At 37.3% G+C, this 19,304-nt stretch overlaps 1 protein-coding gene across 1 annotated transcript in view; it reads right to left on the bottom strand.

Moving 5' to 3' along the window:
• Window positions 1–1,706: 1,706 nt before the first annotated feature.
• Window positions 1,707–19,304, bottom strand: part of XKR4 (XK related 4) — a 208,505-nt gene continuing 190,907 nt past the window's right edge. The window contains exon 3 of the mRNA XM_062501792.1: window positions 1,707–2,653. Coding sequence (XP_062357776.1) covers window positions 1,707–2,653 — 947 coding nt within the window. The remainder of the gene's footprint in view (window positions 2,654–19,304) is intronic.

Here is a 19,304-nt window from a genome sequence, read left to right as displayed (position 1 = left end):
GCTTTCATATGGCATTATACTGCAAAACAAATCCATAATGTGTGAAAACCAGGTTTATGTCAAACTGCAAAAGTCATTTAATAAAATTCATGGACCAATTCTTAAAATCTAAGCTATAAAGAGAATGAAATGTATTAAAAGATTTGAGGTTTATAAAAAGTAACCTTTTACACCGTATTTTTACTTTACAAAAATATTGAAATAATCCATGAGTTTTTCACTCTGCACCAGCTTTAAAAAAAATACTATCAAATTTTGACTTGCACCTTTAATGCATCTGAAAGCACCATCAGGGGATACTTTTAACATAAAGTATAATACCATAAACTAGATTTAGGGAGGTATTTAAAACCCAAAAGCTTGCAGCAAAAGCACTCTGTTACAAGAGATTCTAATTTTTAGACACGTCTGGACACCAGTCTTGAACAGACAGAAGAAGCTCTTCCACATAACTTGTTTATATTGTACTTCGGTGAATATACTTACTAAGAGGTGGCTGAAAGCCTTAAAAGACATCACTTTCACCTTGGGTGGGAAAAATCAGAGCTGTCTCTACATAGTGAGAGCTTGGTTGGTCTTTCCTGCTTCTTTTTTCTGGTAGGGCTTGTGCCACTTGTTGTGTCCTTCAGGCAATATCAACCTTGCAGTTATACAATGTTTGGCACTAGAAGGGTATGGCATGTCAGTCTCTTGTCACACCTGCATACATTCACACACTGAGTCATGCATTCTCAGTCCTGAAACAGAAGTTTCAGTGTGTTCAGCTCCTTGTAGTTTCTTCTGAAATATCTGAATGGGGTCATCCAAAAAGTTTAGAATATGAAAACTATACTTCCTTGTTCTTTTACATTTTTTTCTTTTTATTTCTTTGCAAATTGAACACTGAATCATGATTATCATTTAATGAATATCACTACGTGCTACAGCTCCTTATTTCTCCTCAAAACCAGAAGAGAGCTGCATAGAGTTTCTGTTGAAAATAACATCAAGAAGTTAAATTGCGTTTAAAAAAAGACTTGGAAATTCCACAGAAAACAGTTCTACTAGTATTAATTTTAATGATCTAATTAATCAGAATTTAGTTTCTTTTCCATTGACAGCCTTATAAACATGATGATGTTTCTTTTTAACTAAGAACTATTTTGCAATCCTATTCTAACCTGAATGGTTGATTTATGGGAGTGTTGTAGACTACTAAGCTCCTGCTTTTTGCCCCAGAAAACAGTTTTCCTAACAGCAACACTATGTGCTACAGTTTCATTACTTTTGAAAAGGTGTGGAGTGTTTTTTTGTTTTTGCCATTGATTAGGAAATAATCATTCATTTCTAAAATAAAATGCACTACTGGTTGAAGTTGAAAGCTCTGGTCAGAACCTTTTTATTGGTTTGATTGTAAGTACTGTGCAGTCAGAGTTTCATAGCAGTAAGGGGTGGTGGGTGAGTTCCCCCAGCTGATGCAACAGATTTGTATGTGTGGGTCAGGGTTTGGGGTTTTTGAGGGTTTCAGAAGATGCTGCTGTATCAGTGTCCTGCAGACAGACTGCACACAGTGGATCAAATGATAATCATGATGATAGCCAGACTAAAAACACTATAGCTTGCTGCTCTGCCTGTAGTAAGCAGTTTAGTTGTTCCTACAGCCCTACTGTCAACCCTTAATTTGGACTGCAACATTGGAGCTGCTTCAAGCTGTGTTTTTGCTTTGTTTACAATGTGGTTTCATATTCCAAGCGCTCCTGAATAAGGGCATCATCTTTATACTGTAGCCGTGGAGGAGCAGGGGAACATTCAAACGCTAAGATTGCCTTCCTCAGGCTCCTGTCCAACACGTGTCTCTCCCATGCTGGGTACCTGTTCCTGAACAGATCGATTTTAATGACAGACTCCTCAATCCTTGGTGGCCGGGATGAAGGTGTGGATGGTGCAGTGGGTCTCACCTGAAACACAGGCACACACCCATCCCTCTCCGCGAATTTTTGATCCCGCTCACTCGTGACACTCCGGTTGTTGGAGATGGAGCGCAGTGTGCTTGTGGCCACCTCTGGGGGAAGGGTGAAGGCAGCGGCAGGGTCCTCACAAGCACAGCTTGGTGACTGCCCGAACCTTGGTCCATTGGGGTGAAAGAAGGCATAGTACATTAGCATAAAAACAATGCCTGTTAAAAAGCTGCTGAACACTACGCACAGTGCTGGTATGGCAAATGCATCAGAGATTGGAGGGGCCTTGTACAGATACCAGAGAACACTCAAGGCGGTGTTTTCTAAAAGGATGACAAAATAGTAAATGAAAAGCCTACAGCGTGTCCTTCCTTCCTTGACATTGAACCAGCTGAAGATATAGATTATCCCAACAACCATGTCGAAAACTATCTCCTCCCATTTAGTGATGCAAAACTCTGTCTCGCAGTGAACGATCCAGAAGGTCATGATGCACCAGTGCAGCACGATGAAGATCCCAAAGTACAGCTGGAAAACCGAGGCAAACAGAGCAAAAGTAATCACCCTTGCTGCAATGGTGAAGAAATGCCAGCAGAACTGGATTATAACAGCCATATAACTGATGGGTTTCTTGTCATCGCGGGAGTCACGGAGGGCCTTTTGGTAGGAAGCCAAAGCCCAAGCCAGGGATACAAGGGATGCTGCAGCAGTAAGACCTAGGAGGAAACAGGAGATGCAGTTAAGGCATAATTAGTGTGTCAGCACTTGGCTGAAAACTGTGAGATCCTTGCTGCTTTAAACATGTTCTCCACCACTGACACAATAAAACCTCTTCCTTCTCCTTGAGCTCAGAGAAATGAACCTTTGCTGCTGAGATTTCATTGCCCAGATGCTGGATACACACAAACAAGAACAGCTATTAAACCATGCTCTGAACCTCTTCCTTAGCAATTACACATTTGAAACAAATTAATTAATTTACAACTTTGACCAAGTTGGGAACACGTGTCTCTGTCAGCTGTATGATTTAAGGTGACCTACTGTGGTTATTGTTTTTATAGAGACATTGTTTTTATAGAATACTAATATTCTGATTTTGGTAAGTCATTAAAGAAGCCTAATATAAAGCAACCAAGTCTTTCAAATTAAAATGCCAGCATCATCTACATATAAAAGAAATCAATAACAATGGGAGGATAAATCTACATATCAAAAATAAGTTTATGTTACTCCTGTTACATCAAAATTTAAACTAACTGCCTTACTCTTGCTGAGGGGAAAAAACCCCTATTTTTATAGTCTTCACCATTTTAAAACAGAATTTTAGTAAGTAGAAAATGTTAGAACTTATTTTCTTCTGTCTGGAAATTAAATTAATTTTTTAAATGTTGGAATTTTTTTACTGAATTAGATTTATGAGTAAAGATGCTTCTAAAGTAGGGGGCTATATATTTGAATTTATACAGCCATTTAATCTCAAATATATCACAGAATTTCCAATTTACAAGGCCCTGAACTATAATACTTTAGTAAAACCTAACAAATATTTAAATCATTCAATAGGAAATTATTTCTCATAAGATTTTAAAAATCAGTTTTGTGAAAATTCAAAAACTGTAAAACAATCATTTAAAAAATAGATGTTTCTATGCTTATTTTAAATGTGTATTATTCTTTCCTCCTCAAGGGAATTTGATTCTTGTTGGTAGGTAAATTTACGAAAAAAATGTTGCTTTGAAATGAACCTGACTTTTAAACTAATCTGTTGCTTCCATATACTACCAGAAAAACACCTTACATTCCCATTTCAAAAATGGTAATATTCAGCATAATTATTCAAATGATAGATACTTACATAGCATTCTGGTGGAAATTAATGATAATTCTTCTTTACTAGAAGATTAATTTTTATTTGCTTACAACTTGTATCTGGCTGCTTTGGATGGAAATGGGAATTGCAATTGAAATGCAAAATCCTTGCCTTTCAAGTGTATTTATTATTTAAATAAAATTGCAATAAATGTTGTATACAGAGGAAAAAAAATGTATCAAGCATTTTATATTTTAAACTGGTTTACTACCAAAGCTAATTTTACATACAGCTAATGAATGAATTCATAAGTCTCAGGATCCCAGACTGAGAATTTATTCATAGACTATTTAAAGATAATGATGCTTCAGCTTATTCTATTTCTAACCAGTTCCTTAACTTTGAGCTAGTTATCGAAGTAAATCAAGCTGACATGAAGAATACATTTCTTTTGTCTGGTGTTAAAAGCTCTTTAATAATTTCAACAACCTTTGGTTCTGGATGCATAGCCAGTATTTTTCTTTCCTTTTAAACAACTTTCTTTAGAACTTAGCAATCAAGAATATATTACTTAAGTAGTATAAATTTTAAGATATTGTATTAAGAGAAAATGGTAAATTTAAGCCTAAATACATGTTGGGATTTACTTCGAAAGAAAACAAAAAAGAGGTTATTTTAAAGGAGAAAAAAGTAAGTTATGGAGATAAAATCTATTTAAACAAATCACTTGGTTTAGAACACTTAGATTTTGCTCAGCAAGTAGTATAGAGATTTTCATTGTTTTTAGGTGGGATTGTGTTTGCCAGTGTTTCTCCCTCTCTGGAAGGGTGCTAATAATGTTGTGAGCTCCTATGAATACATGAATTGAAAACCCCCTCATTTTAAAAATAAAAATAATAACAAGCAATCAGAAGAAATATAGAGAAAACTTAGGATTCCGGGGAGAAGTTTTAATAAAATTCATTATTTTTCTTCCCATGCAGATGTCTGCATGAAAAAAAACCACCGAAGTTACTTCTGGAATCTTCCTTCAGGGAGAAAATAAGCTATTAGCAATGTAGACAGGAAAGAGACATGGTATAAATTGGTATTTTCATTTCTGACATGTATATTTACTTTTTCACACTGGGCTGCCTTTCTGTATCCATTATCTCTGATGACAACCCTGGGAGCTGAAAATATAAGTTCTTGTTTTCCTGTAGGAATGTTTTAAGTATTGCAAAAACACAGTTCATTTCCCTCATGAAATGAAAAACTGGGAAAGGTAGATGAATAGGATAAAGAATCTTTCAATACTAACAAACCACTCTGAACAAGAACTCAAGAATAGCATTGTCAGCATAGGAAAAAATAACGTGAGCAAGAAATCCATGTATTTTCTCTGCAAATCTAACTTTAATGACCTCACACACTCCCCCAGAGGTTTGTAGAGATATCATCAGTTTTGCATTAGGAAGTGTAAAATCATTCAATAATGCATACAGAATATAATGTTAAATTCATAGGAATTTCCACTATTCTAATGATAATTAATTCATAGTCATTGTCTGGGACATAAAGAAACAAGTACAATAGCTATGTAATTCTGTTATTTAAATAGTGATTAATAGGGAATTATTCTCTGCTTATACAGAACAAACTCAGGGATACTGAAATACAGGAGAAAAGGGGACAAGGGAATGTACAAAAGGGAAGAATTGCCAGTTAATATATTATGTACCTGTTCTTGGCTATTGGCAATGGTATTAAGGAATATAGAATTAAGATAAAGTTAAATGCTTCATGGGCTCCATCCATTTTGCTTTATTGATGAGACCAAGCACTGAAGAATTATTGAAAGTAAGTTAACAATGAGAAGAATGATATAAAAGTGATGCAAATGGCAGTTTGCTAGTAAATGTCACTATGTAAATAATTTGCTGGGAATGGGTAGAAATAAAGTGAGTTATTGTAGCACTGACTGAATTATTCATTAGTTAGAACATATTGATGCATTTGCTGAGTATATGTTCATATCAACCTCTATCTCTATTTCAAAGAGGATCTAAATTTCTACTACTATCAAACCAAAACTTTTGCAATGCAGGTGTAGTCAGGAACACTTATTTGCCACTCAGAAACAGAGATTGGATAAGACCTGTGGAGCCACGGTTCATGAGGAACAAGAACCAGCTTTCTCTCTTGCTCATCTGCAGTCTCTGCACACTTTTTTGGGCACTGCAGCAGCTTTCTGGTGTATTCGACTCTCTTGAATTATGGGAGTCTTATATTTAGGGTCTTGATCTTGGAAATTAAGACTAAATAGCCATTCCCAGTGAATATGTACACAAGCAACTGTATGCTCATCCACTACAGACTGTTAGAAGAACAAGGAAGCAACAATTCTCTAAAATTGCCTTAGGAAGCAGGAACGCACGTTCCTGTTTCTTTCCCTTCTAAAGCTGAACCTTGAAACATTTTCTGCAGTATATGATTTGATCTCTAAATTTCTGTTCCTGAAGAGGAAAGAAGTGCAGGCTTCGCACAGGAAAACCATCACAATTTGCATCATCACAGGGATGCTTTTGTATGGTCCTAGAGTGGACATCTGAAATACTCTAAATAGCAAAGAGTGGGAGTGTACCTACCCACTTCCAGCCTTTGCAGCACAGCCCATTCACAACAGTCAGGACAGCAAGAAAATAGTGCATTGTATCAGGAAAACACTCTCCCAGGAACTAATTATAATCTGTTTTGAGTGAAAAATACAATTGAACCTCTTTTATTCTGTGAATGGTTTACATTCCTTAATGATAATATTTGTGTAAAGTGATGACATATTTTTAATTACAGATGAGTTTCAGATGTTCTTAGCATAGTGAGAGTCTATCAGACTTTCTGTCTGATACACAAAGAACAGAATTGCTTTGATTGAATCATAATTTAAAGTTCTTTCTCTGAAATTAATAATTTCTCCCTATATGATATATGCTTGCATTTTATAGATTGTGGCATTTCTCTAAGGATACGTTAATTTTAGAACATAATACACTACAATGAACTACAGGTCCTTAAAGACATCATAAAAATCTCACCCACACGACTTTCACAAGTGAAAGCAAACACATATGAAGCAAAAAATAATGTATAGAGAGATGAATACATTCACAAATATAATATTGTTTCAAGGAAGAAAGGAAGCACAAATAACTAGATGATAATCAATGGAGTTCTCCTCAATGGCATTTGTGAGAAACCTGATTTGGACTTGAAAGACTACAGGTATATCTAGGTCCATAATTACTTTTTTTTCTAATCATATCAGTACATAAATCCTATATTGCAAAAGGACAGAACAGCTCGAGTCAGCTGGAAACCCTACAAATGAATGAACTGATCTAAGAAAGTGCTCCTTGACATTCAATCTGATTTCAGAAATCAAACTCCTGCCAAGGCGTCTGTCTGCTTCATCCTTCCTTTAAAACTTGTACTCATCTCACCATTTCCCAGAGTAAATTAATCTAAAAGCAGGAATACCAAATGCAGCAGGACATCTAGGTGTGACAACATTGCCTGGGATGTGAGACTTTGAAACATTATTTTAAGAAAGCCTATTTTTTGATTTTCCTTCTCAACTTGAGAAGTGACATTAAATGCATCCAAGCTTCCAGGTGCTTCTCTGAACCAAAGCCAAGCATCTCTAATATTCATATCTTAGTCCTTTAGGAAACAGCATATCATGACTGCATCCCCCCATCTTCACAAACTGTCTTGCTGTATTTACACATCTTCTGCCATGCTGCTCTGCAAGTACAGGCACAAGATAAAAATTCACGTGGAGGCAGCCTTGCAGGCAGCTTGACATTAGTCTATGGGTTTCTGCATGAATTCTTTTGTTCTCAAACACAGTGTATGACAGCAGTGTATGTCATGGTGTGCATACTGTGCTTCCATATGTGGTTTAGTACACAGGAGGCTTGGAAGACTTTAAGGGCAGCTTTTGGTCATATCAAGGGCCACATGTCCAGGTCATTAGTAAGTTTTTCATTCTCATGGATCTCATTCCCTGACCAATACTGTGAGGTGAAACCTTAAGATGAATCTTACTTTTGTTTCATGTGTTCCTATTTTCTAAAGGGACAACAATATAAAGTCTTGCCCTCACCGGGGTTATTTCCCCATAAGCATGTTGCCAAAATAATCCTATTACTTCCCACATTAGCAAGTTTGTCATACATTAGCTATCCTAAATCAAGATCAAAGGCTTGCTGTTCAGCTGAAATAAGCTTTCTGGGGTGAGAAAAGGACTTTTTTCTTGGCTCCCTCTACATCTGATTGTGTCTAGATTGAAACGGCACCCTACAGAAATGTTCCACTCCTGTGGTTTTATACTCAGACTCTTTGCTACCCACAAACATGGGAGTGTCAGTGTCTGAGGATGAGTCTCCAGTAGTTCAAATTTCCAGTTTTTGCCACGGGCTTCATTCATAGTTGGGGATTTTCAAGGCAACATAGATGGTTTCATCAGCTTGCCAACATTCAGCTTAATTTTCTCCCACCACAAGGGAGAGGCGGATGAATGCAGGATAACGGGTATCAGGAACACTTCCATGTTGAAATGTAAGTGAGAATTACACCTGATATTACTCCTCCTATGTGTTGCACAATACTCATAGAACATGCTAGCATATATATAGGAATTTCTCCCATGACTCATCTCAGCTGCTTTCAATAGACTCTTCTGATGTTACAACTTCCAGCTGCTTCTTTAATTTGCCTCTCCACAACAACTTGTCATTGCCCTGAAAATCAAGAAATGCTCTATGTATTGTATTACTTTCATCCTTATCCATTTTACCTACTCCTAATTTTTTACCAGTAGTGGTTCGGACTCCGTGTAGAGGACCAGGGTTTACTGGAAAAGGTTTGGCTTATTGTATATATCTTTAGCAGTTTCTTAGGGTCTGTACAGAACACTTGCCTAGTGATTTATCCCTTGCTGCACTCAGTGTCTTAGCCACCTTAGCAAATCTAACTGTTAGACAGTGCTGAGAAACTTCTGATGAGCAGTAATCCTGGTCATAACTTTAAATATATGGATGATGGTCATAATTTTTTTTCAAGATAAAATCAAGCACAATTTCCCTTTGCCTTGTCCCTGAATCCAAACTAATTATTTTACCCAGTTTTTGTTGTTAATGTTTCAGGACTTGTATTAGAAACTATGAATAAAATCAACACAGATAAAGAGAGGCAACTTGGTATGCAGGGACCACAAGAACCATGAAAGTTGGCTCTCTCCTGCCTTTCAAAAGACCACAGTAAGTAATTGAGATCTCTCTTCACAGACACCAAAAGCTCCACTACCTTCTCCTCTATCTGTAGAAGTAATTGGCTCTTTCAGATACTTGAATGGAAGTCTCACTGCCAGAATACCCCAGCTAAGGCCACATACCAGCTCACATGCTGGGTGATCTCTTCCCTTTCAATTACATTTTTCAAAGACTTATTAGTTTCTTGCTCTACTAAAGATGTGTAATACTTAAAACTTTAAGTTTCAGAGTCCTTACTAGCTACCAATCAAGTCCAGTCCTTCACTGGCAGTGACAAGTGCCAGGCACTCATGTGTGCAGTCTGTGTGCTGCCAGTCTTGGCAAGACAGCATGAGATCATTTTGCCTCTTAGAAATCTAAACTTAGATTCTGTACTTTCACAGCTAGACTCCTTGTCTGTTAGGTAATTTGGTGTCTTTTATTCCAGTGAAATATGTGCAGCACTAACATACCCACCGACTCCAGGCTCATTTCCATGATTTCTACATTTCAGGGCTCTCAATGGCTTGAGCTTGCTGCAAGTAGCTTACAGAATCCAAGGGATTATTTGGAGGTTACAGCAACCCCAAGCAGAACAAACCCCCTGCCATTAGCTCTTAAGAAACATCAACCTAATGCTAAGTTAAATACAGGGCACCATCTACGGGAGATAGCTCCACCTGCACTGCTCTGTCCAATGTGCTGTGTGCACAGACACCTGCCACAGTGCCAGTGGCAGCAGCAGCAGCAGAAGCCCTTCTCCCTGCCTCCCACCAGGAGAAAGAGAAAAAGATGGAGTTTACTAGACATCTGAAAAATCCTGTTAGAACTTAACTCTTGAGGAAACGTCTTTCTGCTGGTCCACACTTCTGTGATTTCACCAGTACTCTTCTGTCGAGCTTTTACATCTTTTTGTGTGCACAGCTTGTGTACAAATTCTATCCTCACGTATTTCACTGATTTGGAGGAACCAGCCACACAGATTTTCATTCCACGGTATCTAACAGGATCAACTGGAACTTTTAAAATTGGAAATCCTTTGGAAAAATATTAAAGTGACCCTCCCCCCCTCAAAGATGTACACAGTAAATGTAATTTAGATTATGTAAATCTTCTATTAAAGAATACACAATTTTATGTCTGTTTATGTCTATGTCTATGTCTATGTCGTCTATGTCTAATCTATCTATCTATATCTATATCATCTATATCTAGATCTATATCATCTACATCTATATCTATATCTATACCTATATCTATATCTATATCTATATCTATCTACTTAGTCTATGAGAGTGCATGAGCACAAATAGGGAGAAAATTTGTATTAGCATTTGTTTCTTTTGCAAAATCACTGTGTTATCTGCCCCAAGGTTTTTATGCCATCCTTCTCAGCTCACAGGGAAGGGGCCTGCCAGATATTGGTGGCTGGCTTGGTGCAAGTGCAGGTGTGGACTGAACCCACACATCAAAAAAGGGCAAGAAAAAAACCCAAAACTTTGGACTAACAACTCTCAGAGCAACAGTACAAAACTAGAACTGAAATGGTACAAAATTTGGAAATAAATCTGTTGAAGTGAAAGCACAGTGGTAATACAAACAGTCTTGGTTTCCTAATCAATTCTCAATGAAACTGTTTTCTAATTGTTTTCTAACTGTTTTCTAATTGGGTGTCAGATGCCCAAGTTTTGGCAGGGGGACACATGGGGTGGCCTCCATGAGGAGAGGTCAGACCCTGTCCCATGAGGGACACAGGTGTTTCCAGCCAGTTTCCAGCCACTTCAAAGTGAGCCACCACAAGACACAGCTGAGCCAATGAGCTAATATATTGGTGCCTCTGGAAAATGGATTTAAGAACAGACATTTAAAAATGTCTAATAGGTAGAGGAGGGGGGTGGAAATAAGGATGAGAAAGCAGCTGTGTAAGCACTAAGGTGAGAGAAGAAGGAAGGGGCTGAGGTTCTCCAGGCAACTCTGGGAGAGTATCGTGGTAGAGCAGGAAATTTCCCACTGCCTGTGAAGAACTGTGATGGAGAGTATTTACAACCTGCAGCCCATGGATATTTCTTGAAGGAAAGTATGGCCTTTGAAGGGCTAACACTGGAGCAGTTTTATCTTGAAGGAGCTGTACCTTGTAGGAGGAATACCATGCCGAAGCAAAGGAAAAGTGTGAAGAGAAAGAAGTAGGAGAGAAAAAAATGGTATGGACTGACTGCTACTCCCCATTCCCCATCATCCTGTGCCACATGGAAGGTGGAGGCAGAAGGGTCAGGGATGAAAGAATTAAGATTATTCTGGTAAAAAGGGAGTACAGGAAAAAGGTAAAAAGGGAATAATTTGTCCCTGATTCTCACTATCCACATGTGTTTTCACTGTCAATGAATTATATTAAAAGTTAAATCTGTTTTGCCTGTGGTGGTAACTGGTGAAGTACCTCCCTGCCTTTACCCCAACCCACAAGGTTTTTTATCCTCTTTGCTCACCCTGTCCTGCTGAGGAAGCAGAGTAAATGAATAACTAGGTGGACGTCTGACTGCAGTCCAAGGTCAACCCATCACATGAGTCACCTCATGCCAATATATTTTTGCATGCACAACCTGTACATATGGTCATGGCTTTAGAGGCCAGGTGGTACCTGCTCCTTCCAGGACCACTCAAGAAAATTATTTTTTTTCCTTGCACAGGGACACATGAAACATTCCTTAAAATTCTGTAAAACCTCTTTCCTCTGAAGGGTGTCTTGCCACCTGCCAGTGACCTACAACGTACTGGTTGCCTCAAGAATGGATATCTGAGAATATCAAAACTGTCACATTATTTCCTGAGATTTAATGAGAGGATGTGGGAGCAGAATGCACCGAATACCCAGGAGAATTCAAAGCTTATTACAAATACAGATTTTCAATGCCTGTAGAGAAAAGTACAAGCTCTGGAAAAGGAAGTACTTCTAATTTTTATTTTTGTTTTAGTTTAACATAGTCACAAAAAAAATCACCATCTTAATTTTTTTAGTGAAACATGTAAAAAATTTGATACTTCAGTAATGTGTTTCATAGATTAGAGATATATTGAAAGTGAGATAGCACAGTAACAATAAGTGTAAAATACAAGTCACAAAGCATTGCATCATGAACACTGAGTAAATCCTATACCTGTGTTCGAAGAAGTGAATAAAAATTTGAAAGTTTCAAGCAGGAAACAGAACATCCTTTCAAGGGTTATTTACCTTAACTTTAAATATACACTTTTTTTTTTTTTGTTTTTCAGTCTGAGTGTATCTACCTTTGGTTTTCAGCCACCAATTTGGCTGAAGTTCTGTAGGGTTCAAATGACTTAAGCATAATACTGCATGGACCTTCAGAGTTTTAGAAATTAAGTTTCCAGGGCATAAGTTTTTTTACCCAGAAGCCCTCAGTACTAAATAGCTGAAGACAATTTTCCTAAGCCTGAAAGGAGCTGGTGAAAGAGATCTATATTTCATTATTAATCAAGATTTCTGGCATGTCTTCCACAAGTATCCTACAAACAAAACAGCTTGAAGTGATCACACTGGCTGCAACATGGTAGAACATACCAGAAATAGTATCTGGCAAATTCTAACTATCTCTTCTGAGTATTTTTTTCAAGATATAGTGAGTATCCTAAACTACAAATAGCACTATCACTCTGGGTCTAGAAATGCCTGCTGAGGATTTGGAAAAGGAAGAGCTAAATCAATATTTTAAATACACCAGAGATTTTATTTTTTTAAGATATTGCACTAGCTGTGGCCAGAATCCAACACAGACAAGTCTAAAAACCAAGATGCATTTTGGCATAAAAAATATCCCAAATATCTTGTACTAAGTTTTGTTACAAATCAATAACAAGGGACCAGGTCACTGGAAAAAAATATTGACTCCCCACAAAGATAGCATGGGGCCCTTAAATCTCCTTAAGTCATGATTTTGGTATTGGCTTTCAGTGGTTCATAGGCTCATATTGGTTTTCTGAAAGGGGATAAATTTCAGATCTCATTAAGGAACTGATATGTCTCCCACTTGCACATTAAAATCAGTCTGAAGTTAGTACCTTATTTGACACAATTTCTTTAAGAAATATTTTGTATATGTAGCATTTTTTTTTGTGTTTGTTTTTTAAACTTCTTTAAGCTCACAAGAGATGTCGAGGATAATGCCTGATATGATACTCTGGAACAAAACACAATTAGTGTCACTCTGAAAAAGAAATCAATTTAGTATTTGTTCAATCCCACTTAGCAAAAGAAAAACTGGAGCTGTTAGCTCATATTAGTTAGCACATGAAGAAGTTTCCTTTGGATCAAACTCTTTGCTATATTTATTTCACTTTTAAAAAGTTCAAGTGTATTTTCACAATAATTCATTCAATAGACTTATTTTTCTGTTAGTAGAAAAGTAGTCACTAACCTCTTCTCCTCCATCTCAAAAGAAAATCCATATTTCCACCTACTGTGAAGATAATGTAAATTGAAGAAAAGTCTAACAAACTGCTTTGAAGAATATTCAGTGCATTGTGGAGATTAATTCTGCTTCCAACTCATTCCATGCTTAGTTTATTTTAGGTCTCATATTTACATATTTATCTTCAATATTAGTTGCAAAGTTGTTCATTATCAGTAAGGAATGTCTAGAACCTATGTCTGATATAGTTAGAATATATACACATGTTATATGCAGGTAAGCATTGCACACATTCTGTATGTATGGCATATCTAGAGTTATTTACTACACGCAGACAGAAAAACTGGTGCAATTTGAATACAACAAGCAAAATAATGACTCAACATTTCCCCTGAAAACCTTTTCCAATATTTATCTGTGGTTTGTGCCAAAAATTTGCACCTTGTTGCAAGTTTAAATTAATCTAATTTCCATTTCTGCTGCTTGTCTAGAAAATTAAAAAAGTTCCCCTGGCTCCTGTTATTAAGCTTTTTTTTTCCAAATGCATAAGTACCCAGACAGAGTGATTTAATTACTTCTTCAACCTTTCCTCAAAATTCTAGGCTTAGGAGTTTCTAAAAAACTTATATCCCAATGGCTGATTGATGGCCCCTGAGACCATTTTCTTCCTGTCCTTTGAGTTTCCTTGAGTAGCTCGTTCCTCCAGGAAGTTCGAGCCACAGAACAGGGCACAGTGGTCTTATTGGTGGTGTTCAAAGTGGCTTGGTCTTTCTAACGTGTCTACTGTATATCTTTTTTCCTCTTCATCCATGGATCAATATGAGGTTCAAAGCCTCAATTTGACACCGATATCTCACAAAAAAGCTTTTCTCTCTTCTGCTATGCCATCTTCTGAACTACTGTTTTCTGAGAGAGTGAACTTCCCATCCTACGGGTGTAGTCTGTGTTTCTGATTGTAAAATAAGGCTTTCTGTATTAAACCATAATGAGTTGGTTGTGATACTTTTGACCAGTCAGATCAGCCTGTGATGGCAGCTGTCCTAAGCACTATCAGCTACCCTCACATCCCTGTGCAAAGCCTGGAAATGACAGCCACTGGAAATCCAGCTGGCAAATAATACATGTCATCATCCATAAAACTATCAAACAAGATGAGAGCAAGGACATACATTTACTAGATGCTCCTGAGCACTCCCTCACTTATTCTTTCCTAATTTTCATATCCATCTAGATGACAGATTTTACTGCACTTCATATGAGCTCTACTCCTTCCTGCTTCAAGATCTCATGTGGTTTTAAGTCACATGAACTTTAAAAAAAATTGTATACATTATTCATTACAGTTGCTGTTATCATTCTAACTTCTGAGCTTGTCAGTGAATGATAACAGGTCTGGGTAACAAGACCTGATATCCAATACAAAAAGGTTTGCAGAATTCTACTATCTCACTTCTAATTCTTACTTACCTGAGTACAGAGTTTACATTTCTATTATTTTCTGCTGAATTAAAGTCAGGATAATCTATATTAAAGTTTATTTATGTGCACACTTCCTTTCAAAAATTTTAGATTTGTTTCTTTATGCATCTGCACATCAGTCTGCTCCATGGCAATTGTTAAGAATGACCTACTGATTTCAACACAATTTGACACGGAAACAGATGTCTCAAAGATACTGAGTTCTGTGAGGTTTAGGGAAGATGGCAGCTAGAGAAGAGCCCAAAGAAATGTTCCCACTTAAAGTATAGCAGACTTCAGGCATTTCATTTTTATGCCTGAATTTCAAGCATTTTTATGCCTTCAGGCATTTTTATTGCAACAGCTAGGGACCAATTAGTAAGTGAATAAATATGTCCCTGGCAGCTGGCAAATTCACAAAGATGTAACTTTGAGCTAATCCCAGCAGATATTGCCTTTTAGCCATCCAAACCCAAAGTCATGAGAGAGAACTCAGAATAAAGAAGGGAGTGAACAGCACAGTGTGACAACCCAGGGGATCTGAGAAAAAAATGTATATATTTTCAGGGCAGTGGTTAAGGCAGGAAATAAGGTTTCATTACTTTTGCTGCTTGAAGAACATATGTTAATAGGCACTGTCCTTTTCTTGAACTCATCTGCTTCTCCAATATTTAGTTAAAATGTAATGTTTCAGTGTCTACAGACATACACACAGGGTTCTCCAGGCTGGAACGTGGTATAGTTTAGGCTGGACATAGAACACAAAGAGGGCCCTGCAAATCGAACTCAAAGACTTAGATCATGTTTTAAAGATCACTGAACATCTACCTCGAAGTGCAGATAAATTATATTCGTTTTACACCAGTGTGACTCTAAATCAGATTCTCTGCAGCCACAAAGGGGAAAGTGACAGTCGGCTGCATACCTGATATTTGTTTGATTTATTGTTTTTTTGATACAATGTGACAGCAGATTAGCAAGGCACTTTTATGACACTGATGATCAAGAAGTTGTCAATTCACATCACCAGGACATTTCAACCAAGAGAAAAACAACAACAAAGCATCAGTCGAGAACAGTTACCTAATTAAACGATTTGATATAAAATTTTTCTCAACATCAGCAGTAGTAGCAACAACTGATAAAAGCCCGGAAGCAGTAGTTCTAAACATACTGGTGAATATGCTAGACTACTAATAGAATACCTTTATTCTGAATTTTGATTTGGAGAGGAAACAGATAGTGTGCGTGCCCTCACCTGGGGGAAGGTGATGAAATGTTATTTCCCTTCAGCTTTGATGGTTGCTTGGATGTGCAGCCGTGAATGACTCTTCATTCAGCCTGCAGAAAAATATCTTATCTCTGCTACTACTGCACTTAGATAACTCATACCTCTCAGTCAATTATAAACATAACTATTCTTTAGAAAACAGCTCATAGAAAGCCCTCTGAGCCATGCCATAAACACACTGTCAAAAAAAGAATAGAAACTAACAAACACCCTGGCAAACTAATATCACATTTTGAGATTTGAAAGGTAATATGAAACACTTCAAAGAGTTCAGATTGCCAGTTAGAGAAAAAAATGTGCCATGATCTATTTGAGTAAATGATCTTCCACACAGAGATTAAATAAATAGGTTAGGCACTTTTTTTTTTTTTTTTTTTTTTTTTTAATAATTGTGGCTCTAACTAGAGCACATGCAAAATACCTTTCCCCAAACTCTCCGGCACTGGTGGGAAAAAATATTACACATTAATCAGAAATCCATTCAGTGTGCATGTAGATTGCCTCTATGTCTCTACAAGTTTTAATGTTAGGATACCAAGATTAATTATATTTTGAACTCCCAGCATTTAATTTGAACTCTTAGCACTTCTGGCCTGGTTATACTGTAATGAGTGTCAGATTTTTCTACTACTATTTCTGACTGTTTTGAAGCAACATATTATGGACATTGATTCTAGCCAAGGAATAGACACAACAGTTCTACAATAACCAAGTATAGTTAAATTATTATTTTTTTTTCAAATCTTAACTTGATCTGGGAAGCAGGAGACACATTTTTTTCTGATTATGTTTAGAACAATATAAGAATACAAAGTTGTTTAGATGCTCTCCTTATTCTGTTCTCGAAAATCAATGTCTGTTGAGGGGAAAGGGTGTGATTTAATTTATCTTTCTGAGATACTCAACTCTTTCTTCTCCTCTCACAAAATAACTAACATAAACCATAGATTAAACATATTGGTCATTTCAGTTCTACATATTTTCCTTCTACTGTTTCTGACCCCAAAAGGATTCAGTGCCACGTCCCTCCCAAAGGCTCCCTGAGACACCTTCCTTTTCTCTTTGTCACTCCATCTGCAAGGTTTTCAGACTGCTTTTTTCCCAATGCTCCGTATATTTCTTGCTTTCCCACAGGTTTCCCAGCTGATGTATTTGTTTTCTGTAGAGGTGCTCCAGACTTTCAGCCCTCTTCGTCCTGTCCTATGTCCATCACATCTGCTATGTCCACATCCCTGTACCCATCCCAGAACTGGGACAGGGTTCCCAGGTATCTGCATTTAGATAAAACCTCTTGATGACTGGAGCATTGAGATCAGAGATGTCTGGTTCAGGAATGTGTCGTGGTCCACCAGACCACCAAACCAGAGAGCTGCCCTCTCATGCTCACACCTCTTGGCAGCAGCATCCTGAACCAGCAGATCACTGCTCTGGTTTCCAGCCTGTTTGTAGTCACACACAGGTCACACCTACTTGCTGCTCTTCAGGCTTCCCCCCGAGCCAGCTCATCTGCTTTTTTTAAACAGACAGGGTTTTTTAAAGACTTGTTAGCTGTGGTTATGTTTTAAATTTCTTTTTGTTAAAAGATCCTGCTACAGGAATGAATTTCATAGGAAACTAATATTCTTCTTAATTTTAAAGAAAGCTTTACCAGTGTTACCTGTCTTATATTTTAATACAAGATGTCATGTTGAGAACAAAGGTCTGCTTGTGTGAGTAACTATCAAGTCAGCAAGGATATGCACTGCTTCCTAGTTTTTTCAAAGCAGCCTTCATTATCTAGGGCATTTCAATTCACTTTTTCCTGTTCTGACTAGCACTCCTATTTCCTAAATTATGTCATGAGAATAACCCCTGCTCAGTGCCTCTATACATTTTTATTACCTCTTTCTCATAATGAGGTGAGGAAACTCTGAATACAATAGTCAAGTAATCAGGTAAAGTTCCGTAGACTGCAGGAATATATTTGTAATTATTTGCTGTCACACTGTGTTTCTGTCTGCATTAAAATAATTTATGCTATTCACAGAGTACCTAAATCCATAAATTAATAATTTAACATTAAAATAGTTAAAGTCATAGGCATGATCTTAACAGAACCTATTCTCAGTGCAAAGAGTTCATAAACTGAGTACCTAAGAGGCTTCTGAGAAATGCAAGTGATGTTTGTACAAAAAATGATAGCTGACAATATTCAGTTAGTAAAACACATTATTTCTGTCCCCAGTATAAGATTCCCTCTCCTTTATCCATGCTGAAAAGGTGAAAAAATTCCCCCTTATAGCTCCACTGTATTCCTCTAAGCTCTTCAAGAGGAGCAACACTAGCTCCCAGAATGTGCATATTCCCATGAATGGGACATTTAACAATTCTTTGCAGATCTAAGACCTTTTCTCGAAATATTTTAGTATTCTCTGTAGTCATTGCATTATTCTTAAAATAGCTGATGAAGAATGTCAGTATGACATCCATTTTCCTGATGCATGAACCAGAGAAAAAGGAACTGAATGAGGAAAAGGAACTGCCTGAAATACCAACCTACAAAGTGTTTTCAAGAGTAGGAACCCAGGAGTTTTAAAGCAGAGTCTATTATCCCAGGCACAAAGAGCATGGCTTCAGTGGCACCTCAGTACCAGTTTGCAGCAGACTCCTTGGCTAAACTTTCAAACACTGAATGATCTGCCTGCACTGGTGCTGTGCTTCCCAGTGGACTTGAGCACCACTGCCCACGAGCCAATCTGTGCTACAATCTGTGCCTGCACTGCAGACATTGGTTTATCAGCATTGAGCTGGATCTTCAGAAACTTCTTTCCTGAACAATCAGTTTACCAAAAAGATATAAAACTTGTATAATTTGGAAGCCAGTTGAGTCCCACTTAATCTATCAAAAGCAACTGGGCTTTGAAAATAGGTGAAAGCATGAAGGAGAGAAAGGTTTTGAATTATGCTTTTTACAGTTGTGGGCAGTGACATTTATTTATTTCAATCTTTCAAGCACTTGGCTAGCAAGTACAATTCAGAATTATCACAACTGCATTTCTCAAGAGCTATATAAATCAAGCTGTCTTACCAGCTTAGCAGTTTTCTACATTCTAAATC

Source organism: Cinclus cinclus, chromosome 1 (assembly GCF_963662255.1).
Source record: "Cinclus cinclus chromosome 1, bCinCin1.1, whole genome shotgun sequence".
NCBI lineage: Eukaryota > Metazoa > Chordata > Aves > Passeriformes > Cinclidae > Cinclus > Cinclus cinclus.
This window is presented reverse-complemented; position numbering and strand designations above follow the sequence as displayed.